The sequence below is a fragment of the Sapajus apella genome, unplaced genomic scaffold (assembly GCF_009761245.1).
Source record: "Sapajus apella isolate SASKATOON/1434 unplaced genomic scaffold, GSC_monkey_1.0 scaffold12, whole genome shotgun sequence".
Lineage (NCBI taxonomy): Eukaryota > Metazoa > Chordata > Mammalia > Primates > Cebidae > Sapajus > Sapajus apella.
The window spans coordinates 2651978-2660826 of NW_022436952.1; the positions used below are offsets into that span (position 1 = coordinate 2651978).

Genomic DNA, 8849 nt, shown 5'->3' on the forward strand with positions numbered 1-8849 from the left:
ATGAGCTGCAGACAGTCCTCCTCGTCCTACTTGAGCCGCAGCGGTGGCGGGGGTGGCGGTGGCGGCAGCATGAGGTCTTCCTTCAGCCGCTTCAGCTCCTCAGGGGGCGGTGGAGGAGGGGGCCGATTCAGCTCTTCCAGTGGCTATGGTGGGGGGAGCTCTCGTGTCTGTGGGAGGGGAGGCGGCAGCAGTTTTGGCTACAGCTACGGCAGAGGGTCTGGGGGTGGTTTTAGTGCTGGCAGCATAGGCGGCGGCTTTGGGGGTGGCTCCAGAAGTTTTGGTAGTATTTCTGGAGGAGGCTATGGTAGTTCTGGGGGCTTTGGAGGTGGCTTTGGTGGTGGTTCTGGAGGTGGCTTTGGTGGTGGTTCTGGAGGTGGCTTTGGGGGTGGCTATGGGGGTGGGTTTGGGGGCTTTGGAGGTGGTGCTGGAGGCGGTGATGGTGGTATCCTGACTGCTAATGAGAAGAGCACCATGCAGGAACTCAACTCTCGGCTGGCCTCCTACTTGGATAAGGTGCAAGCTCTAGAGGAGGCCAACAATGACCTGGAGAATAAGATTCAGGATTGGTACGACAAGAAGGGACCTGCCGCTACCCAGAAGAACTACTCCCCTTACTATAAGACGATTGATGACCTCAAAAACCAGGTAGGTGCGGGAGACAGCAGTCTCTCTCTGTCTGTGTCTCTGTCTTCTTTCTCTTACATTCTTTATCTTCCAAAAACGTAAAATACTAACTCTCAGCTCAGACAATAGCCAGGGAATCCATCTTTTGGAAATGCACGCTTTCATCAGAAACAAACTTGTATTTGGTTTCTGGGGATCCCAGGATAGAACCTTGGCCTGTGCTCTGGGTGTTCATTTCCACTTCCTCAACTTTCAGAGTTTGGGCGGAACAGAGAGGAGGTCTGGGTGAACATGGGCAGGGCTGGGACTGGACGTGGAACCTCCTTTAGACCTGGTCTAAGTCAATACTCTCTCTTCCTTTGTACTTCTCCTGGGTTCCTTTAGGAGCGGGTCTTGATCTTTTAAGGTATTTTGGACCTGGTTGTACATGTTCGTTGTTCAAATGATGGAGAGGATCCAGAACTCTGGGAATGGAAGTTATCCATCCATCCATCCCTCCCTCCCTCCCTCCCTCTCTCTCCCTCCCTCCCTCCCCCCACGTGTCCATCTATCTGTCCAATTATTCATCCTCTCAGTTCAGTGAGTGACTACCCTCAGCGTAGCTCTGAGGAGACAGTCATGTGCTAGACTTTGTTCTGGTGGAGCTCACAGCCTGGCTCTTCAGCCTTCTCACTCATTCCTCTTGTTTTCCCTACTACATGTCTCTGGGTGTGCTGTTTCTTCTATTCCAAACCTCTTCTGTCTATTCACTCATGTTTCATCTTAGCCATCCTTCAGGGCCCAATTCAATTCCCAGCCACCTCCTTCTTGAAGTCTTTCTTGATCTCCCATTGCCATAGGCCACCTCCCCTTTCCTTGAACTCTTTTTAGGACACTTTGGACTTTGCAGTCAATCGTGGGCTCCTTGAGGAACAGGATGTCAGTAATTTCTAAACCCTACAGTGCCCTTTGCAGTAGATCTTCAAATATCTGTTGAATGAATGAATGAAGGCCACACCAAACATCTTTGCTGAAGGCTGGAAGGGGTCTGTGCCATGTCCTGGCTATTGGAAGTCCCGCATTCCTCCTGAGAATCTTCCTGGATGGAACCCTCACCTCCTGTGGCTTTGCCTGGCCTCTTGCTCTCCCAGCATTGGGCCATGGCATGATTTCATGGCCGTGTCCTTTCTTTTTTTTCAGATTGTGGACCTGACAGTGGGCAATAACAAGACTCTCCTGGACATCGACAACACTCGCATGACACTGGATGACTTCAGGATAAAGTGAGTCCTGCTCCTCTTTTCCTCTCCCACCGTCAGCCCATAACGCCCTGAACCTCAGTGCTCTGGAGGGCCTGGCAGGGCCTGGTTCCCTCTTGATTGTTTTCTATGCCTGGCCGGTCTGCAGGTTTGAGATGGAGCAAAACCTGCGGCAAGGAGTGGACGCTGACATCAATGGCCTGCGGCAGGTGCTGGACAATCTGACCATGGAGAAGTCTGACCTGGAGATGCAGTTTGAGACTCTGCAGGAGGAGCTGATAGCCCTCAAGAAGAATCATAAGGAGGTAGCGTGCTGGGGCTTACAGTTTACTGGGGAGAGGGAGGAGCAGAAATGCAGGGATAGCAGGGAAGTGTTGGCGCTTCACCTGGGAGACACCCTCTCCTTTACTCTTGAGGACACTTTCAGCTTCTCCTTGCCATCACCTATGGTAGTGGGTGGCCTTTGGCTTCACAACTGTGCCCCCTTTTTGTGCCCTGCGAGACCAGAGGGAGAAAGCTGAAAGGCATGAAGAGGACCTTATCCCTGACCTCATCTCTCCTTCCTCCCTGGCAGGAGATGAGTCAGCTGACTGGGCAGAACACTGGAGATGTCAATGTGGAGATAAACGTTGCTCCTGGCAAAGATCTCACCAAGACCCTCAATGACATGCGTCAGGAGTATGAGCAGCTCATTGCTAAGAACAGAAAGGACATCGAGAACCAATATGAGTCCCAGGTGAGCAGAGTGGGCTGCCCATTCACCCTCCTCTCCCTGCATCTCTGCATCTCTCCATCCCTCCCGTCTCCCATTCCTTCATCCTCCTACGTCTCCATTGCTCAGTGCAGCTACCATTCGTCCATATTCCAACGGATGTCATTCAGCCATCTTCATTCACTACGCACAAACATCATTACGAAGTAGCTTCTTAGTGCCATGTTTTATGTAAAGTATTGATGTTTCAGAGGTATTGATGTCCCAGATATGAGCCAAACAAGATTGCTGCCCTTGAGAATCTCACAATTTCTTAGATGCGTGTGAACAAAAGCAGAATATGAACAACTTACTTCAATGCTATGTAATGTAAGACTCTAGGAGAGGGATACAGTGTGTCTCCCATACTGTACTGAGCTCCGTGGTGGTTCCCTTCCTCCCTGAGTCTCCAGTGCCTAGCCAGAGCCTGGCACATACTTGAAGGCATGGTCTGTACTGTCTGTGTGTCTGTGTGTGTGTGTGTGTACGTATGTTTGAAAGGTGGGGACGTTTGGAATAAGTTTAGATTAGAAAGATGGCCATGAGACAAAGTGTGAAGGGCCTTGCAACCTTGTTGAGAGAGAATGTCACGTTGAGAGGACTGGACAACCCTGCATGGCTGGAGGATACCCAGAACTCAGAATGACTTGTCCTGGCTTCAGCTCAGCCTTGGCCCTGGAGGCGAAGATCCTGGTGAATGGGGCAGAATCTTGCCCACTGAAGCTCCTGGCCCAGCTTGATGCTGAGTGAGCCTTTGGTTTTGCAGATAACCCAGATCGAGCAGGAGGTATCCAGTAGTGGTCAGGAGATACAGTCCAGTGCCAAGGAGTTGACCCAGCTCCGGCATGGCGTCCAGGAGTTGGAGATTGAGCTGCAGTCTCAGCTCAGTAAGGTTGGTATTGCTGCTGTGGACTCTTTGCCAAGGTGGGGCACAGGAAGGCTTTGCATCCCAGGAGTGGGAAGAAGAGGAATTACGATGTAGCATCCCTCTTAAAGCCTTCTCCTGACCTCTAGAAAGCAGCCCTGGAGCAGAGCTTGGAAGACACGAAGAACCGCTACTGTGGCCAGCTGCAGATGATCCAGGAGCAGATCAGTAACTTGGAGGCCCAGATCACTGACGTCCGGCAAGAGATCGAGTGCCAGAATCAGGAATACAGCCTTCTACTCAGCATCAAGACGCGGCTGGAGCAGGAAATCCAGACCTACCGTAACCTCCTTGAGGGAGGCCAGGAAGACTTGTAGGTGCCCCAGGATTTGGTGGAAGCTCTGGGGTCCCTAGGCCTCTGATACTACTTCTGTCTCTCTGGATAGAGGCAGCTGAGGAAGGTTCTTACACACAGGGTCTTATGGGTTGAGGACTTCGTCATCCTGGGGGTAGGGGGACCTCATGCATTTGGGCTTTGGGGAAGGTGGATGGTGACACTGAGAGAAGGGGCTGCTTCCCTGCTCCAGGGAGGGGAGGGCTTCATAGTCCCAGCTGGAGGCTCCTCCCTCCCAGCTCTGGTGCCAGCCTAGACTCTGTCCTCTGCTTCCCAGGAAGGAAAACAGAAAGATTCATGTTTGGGTCCTGACTCTGTCCAGGTCCATCCTTCATGTATGTATGTGTGGGGGGCGCTCATTTTAACTCTCTTTCTTTTTTTCCTTCTTTCTTAGTGAATCCTCTGGAGCTGGAAAAATTGGCTTTGGAGGCGGCCAAGGAGGTCAAGGAGGAAGTGGATCTCGAGGTGGAAGTGGAGGCAGTCATGGAAGAGGATCCAGGGGAGGAAGTGGAGGCAGCTATGGTGGAGGAAGTGGTTCTGGAGGAGGAAGTGGAGGTAGCTATGGTGGAGGAAGTGGCTCTGGAGGAGGAAGTGGAGGTAGCTATGGTGGAGGAAGTGGAGGTGGCCATAGTGGAGGAACTGGAGGCAGCTATGGAGGAGGAAGTAGCTCTGGAGGAGGAATTGGGGGTAGCTATGGTGGAGGAAGTGGTTCTGGAGGAGGAAGTGGAGGCAGCTACGGAGGCGAAGAAGGAACCAAAGGAGGAAGCGGTGGCAGCTACGGAGGGGGAAAATCTGGTGACCAAGATGAGTCAAAAGGTAAGAGACAATCCTAGGTTGTGGGGTGGAGGGAGGCACAACTCTAGGTTGTGGGGTGGAGAGTCAAGGTATTACCGCCCCCTTTTTTTTGAGTATTTTTGAATCTCTGGGGAACACAGATTCTGAATAGAGCTAAATGTTAGGGAAATCTCCAGTGAGGTGCCAGAGACCCTTTGGTTCTGAATTGATCATTATTTTTGACAGAGCCTAGGATGAGGCTAGGGCCAAATCTACACATGGCCGAGTCTCAGTAGTGTGGGAAATGGGGTGAAAATTGTGCATTACCATGACACATCCTATGAGGTAGGTTTTAGTATAATCCTCATTTTAAGGAAAATGAAGTTCAGAGAAAATAACTAACTTGCTCAAAGTCATACTATCACAAATGAGGGGTTCAGCTCTGTGGAGCTTCACAGCCAGTACCTTTAACCCACATGAGGATGGGGGACCTGGATCAGCAACAATTCAGGTGGAAAAGAGACTCAGAGTTTTAGTCAGTGGTTGGCTTGCACAAGTTATTACATGATGCAACTGCCAAAGGATGAGCATAACCTAACGTAAGAGAGACTCACACAGGTGAGCTGGTCTCCAGATCAGGGAAGATTTCCCATGTACATGTTGAATTTTATAAAATAAAAATGTAATATGAAATTACAGTAAAAGGCTGTGTAATATGACTGGGAATGTTTAGTTCTGAGAAGACTTGAGGTGCCTGGGAGCTGCCCTGCAGGGTGTCTGGTACGATTTTGTGTGTCCGGTGCACTGCAGGGCCATGGATGTGCATCTAGGAATAAGCCTGGGGCCATCTTTGCCTCAATATCCAACAACTGACTAACAAATCTGTTGAATGGAGGGGGCTGGCTCATAAGCCCTCCATTCTCAGAATTGGGAGTGCATCTGCCAGGGTTGCTGCAACAGAGATTCAGGAATTTGATGGGGACCACTAGGTTGGGAGACCCCAGGGTCCTGCGATCTCAGGATTTTCCAGCTCTTTGAGTTCCATTGTCCTGCTTCGAGTTTCCCCATCTTTCCCCAAGTCCCGGCCTCTCTGACTCCTGCTCATAGGCCTCCCTTCTCCTCATCTCCTTTCCAACTCTCCACAGGCTTCCATGGGCGATACTAGAGCCCCTGTAAACTTCTCCTGCCCAGCCCCAGCTGAGCATCCTCAGATGGGCAGACCCCCGATGAAGCCTGCTGATTGGATCCTGACATCAGGAATAGGTGGCAACGAGCCCCTGTGCCCGTTTGGGACTGGACTGGCTTGGCATATGTGCCTCTGGCTTTCCATTGGCTTCCAGCCCTGCTTGGCCTTGATGACTTCAGGGTTGAGGAGACAGACCTCCTTCCTCTCTCTGGCCTGGGGTGATCTCACACCCTGCATGACCTTGACTATAATAAAGCTTTCCTACTGCAAATCAAACTCAGACTTTGACTCATTTGTTCTTCAGCTCATGTTTGTAATCCTAGCACTTTGGGAGGCTGAGACAGGGGGATCACTTGAGGCCAGGGATTCAAGACTAGCCTTAGCAACATAGTGAGACCTGTCTTTACAAAAAACTAAACAAAAACAAAAACAAAAAGTTAGACAGGCATGGTGGCATGTGACTGTAGTCCCAGCAACTCGGGAGGCTGAGGTGGGAGGATTGCTTGGGCCCAGGAGTTGGAGGCTTCAGTGAGCTATGATCGCCTCACTGCATTCCATCCTTGGTAAGAGAGTAAAGGGATAATCAATTGAATCTGCTATTAAAGTGTGGGTTCACTTTTCTATTAGTTAACTTTTGGTTGTAACAAAGGAACTCAAATTTAGTGGCTGAAAACAACAAGTGTTCATTTAGCTTACAGTTTTGTAGTTTAGACTGGGCAGCTCCGTTTCCCTTTATGCATCTATGGTTTGCTGCCAGTCAGCCAGGTGGCTCTGCCTCTGGAAGTTGGCTGGATGATGGTTGGAGCGATGAGGATGGATGGGCTATGGGATCCCCATCCTCCAGCCAGTTAGCTTGAGCAAGCGTTCCAAGATAATGAGCAGAAACATGCAAGGCCTCTTGAGGCTTAGGCCCAGAGAAGTCACTTTGGCTGTATTATATTGGCCAAAGCAAGTCACAACTTAGGCCAGATTCAAGAGCAGGGAACTAGACTTCTCTTGAGGGGAGGAATTGCAAAGTCACATGGCAATGGGCATGGATACAGGGAGGGCAACAACTGAAGGAATTTTTAGCAAACAATCTACCACAGTCGATTGGCAGGTTGTGTGTTAGCTATGGAGAAAAACAAGACAAAAATGATGTGGCATTTGCTTGGAAGTTTTCAAGTAAAAAATATAGGCAAAAATAACGTCCTTCAAGGCAAAGCAATGGTCATGCCACAGGATATCAGCCAACAATATTCTCTAAGGATTCTGATAGTCAAAAATCCTTTTCATCACTAGGGACACATAGCCCTCTCAGCCTATGTACCATGTGCCAGATACTATAGCTGCCGATCAAGCTACTCCAAAGTGCAGAGGCTGGAAATGACAAAATTCATTTTGTTCAGGAATCTGCAGTATTGACAGGGCTTGGTGGTGACTGCCTATCTCTGCTCCTCTTGGTTTCCTTGCAGCTCACAGGCTGGGTCATTTGAAGTCTTAGTCACTTACATATATCTGCCCTAGCTGGGGCTCCCTGGACATCTCTCTCTATCTCTGTGGAGAGTCTCACTGTGACCCCTCCAGCACGGTAGTTTCAGGGTAGCCCGACTTCTTACATGCTGTCTCAGGGCTCCCAAGAGACATGTCCCAAGTGAGAAACCACCGGAAAGAGGCTCTTTGACTTTATCACCCGGACCGGGAAGTCACACAGTGTCACTTCTTCTGTAGTCACAGGCCTGCCTAGATTCAAGGGAAAGAACATAGACCTGTGGTAGGCAGAATTCTGAGATGCTTTCACAAGATTTCTGGCCCTGGTATACACATATCTTCTCCCAGTTATTTGATCAAACACTACTGCGATGGGATTTTGGTAATTAAGTTCTCAAATGTGTTGATCTTAAAAGAGATTATCTGGCAGACCTGATTTCATCACATGAACCCTTTAAAATCCAGGAGTTTTGTCTGGCTGTCACAGAAGTCAGAGATCTGAAGTCTGGGAAGGTTTCAATGTGCCCTTGCTGGTTGAAGATGAAAGGGGGTCATGGAACAAGGAATGAGGGTGGGCTCTAGGAGCTGAGGGTTAGCAAGAAAAAGGAGATTGCAGTCCTCCAACTGCAAAGAACTGAAGTTTTCCAAGATCAAGGCAGGCGTTGGAAGCAGATTTCCCCCTGATGAGAATTCAGATGAGAGCTCAGCCTGGCTGACATCTTGATTTCACTTATGTGATATCCTGCAGAGAGAATCCAACTGAGCCTGCGAACTGTCAGTGAATTCACAGGTGCTGTTTTAAGCTGCTGAGTTTGCAGTAATTTGTTAAGCAGAAATAGAAAACAAACACAGACCCAGTCACTAGATGGAGGTGTGTCCACGGGACGTTGAAGAACAGCGTGTGCGATGGGATATATTGATGTGGTCATTTCTGGAAAACACAAATTGCCACAGGCTGGCTGAAATCACTAGGAGAGGGGGTGAAGTAAGTGTACACTGAGGGCACTAAGTGACGCAGGAGCCCAGGGGGACTTAAGATCCTGGAATACGTGGAGACGGGAGCAGGCAGGTCATCGGCATCTCTGGGTCAATGGTGGCTCTAGCAAGATGCCTGAGCAGTGAGAGTTTGTGATTGCTTTTCTAGAGCTCCACTGTTAATGTGCAACTGATTACTCTTCTCTGGTTCTTTTCCTGCTACCTGCTGTCTTCCTCATTTACCATTTTACAAATCTTCTTATTTATTTATTTATTTTTTTATTTTTGAGAAGAAGTCTCACGCTGTCGCCCAGGCTGGAGTGCAGTGGCATGATCTCGGCTCATTTTGACTTCCACTTCCTGGGTACAAGCAATTTTCCTGCCTCAGCCTCCCAAGTAGGTGGGACTGCAGATGCCTGTCACTCAGCCCAGCTAATTTTTGAATTTTTAGTAAAGATGAGGTTTCACCATGTTGGCCAGGCTGGTCTCGAACTCCTGACCTCAGGTGATCCACCTGCTTCAGCCTCCCAAAGTGCTGGGATTACAGGTGTGAGTCACTGCACCCAGCCCAT

The 8849-nt window shown here is 49.7% G+C and overlaps 1 protein-coding gene across 1 annotated transcript; it reads left to right on the forward strand.

The window, feature by feature from the left end:
• Positions 1-5811, forward strand: KRT9 (keratin 9). The gene is made up of 8 exons (XM_032279351.1): positions 1-645; positions 1804-1886; positions 2011-2167; positions 2437-2598; positions 3380-3505; positions 3628-3851; positions 4267-4688; positions 5792-5811. The coding sequence occupies exons 1-8, from the start codon at positions 1-3 to the stop codon at positions 5809-5811; spliced, it is 1839 nt and encodes a 612-aa protein (XP_032135242.1).
• Positions 5812-8849: the final 3038 nt, after the last annotated feature.

What these genes read in the sequence shown, in the direction of transcription:
- KRT9 (XM_032279351.1), top strand. Translation starts at nt 1, where the DNA reads ATGAGCTGCAGACAGTCCTCCTCGTCCTACTTGAGCCGCAGCGGTGGC. An exon ending in TGCAGTCTCAGCTCAGTAAG is followed by an intron (nt 3,506 to 3,627) that starts GTTGGTATTGCT and finishes CCTGACCTCTAG; the next exon opens with AAAGCAGCCCTGGAGCAGAG. An exon ending in TGACCAAGATGAGTCAAAAG is followed by an intron (nt 4,689 to 5,791) that starts GTAAGAGACAAT and finishes AACTCTCCACAG; the next exon opens with GCTTCCATGGGCGATACTAG.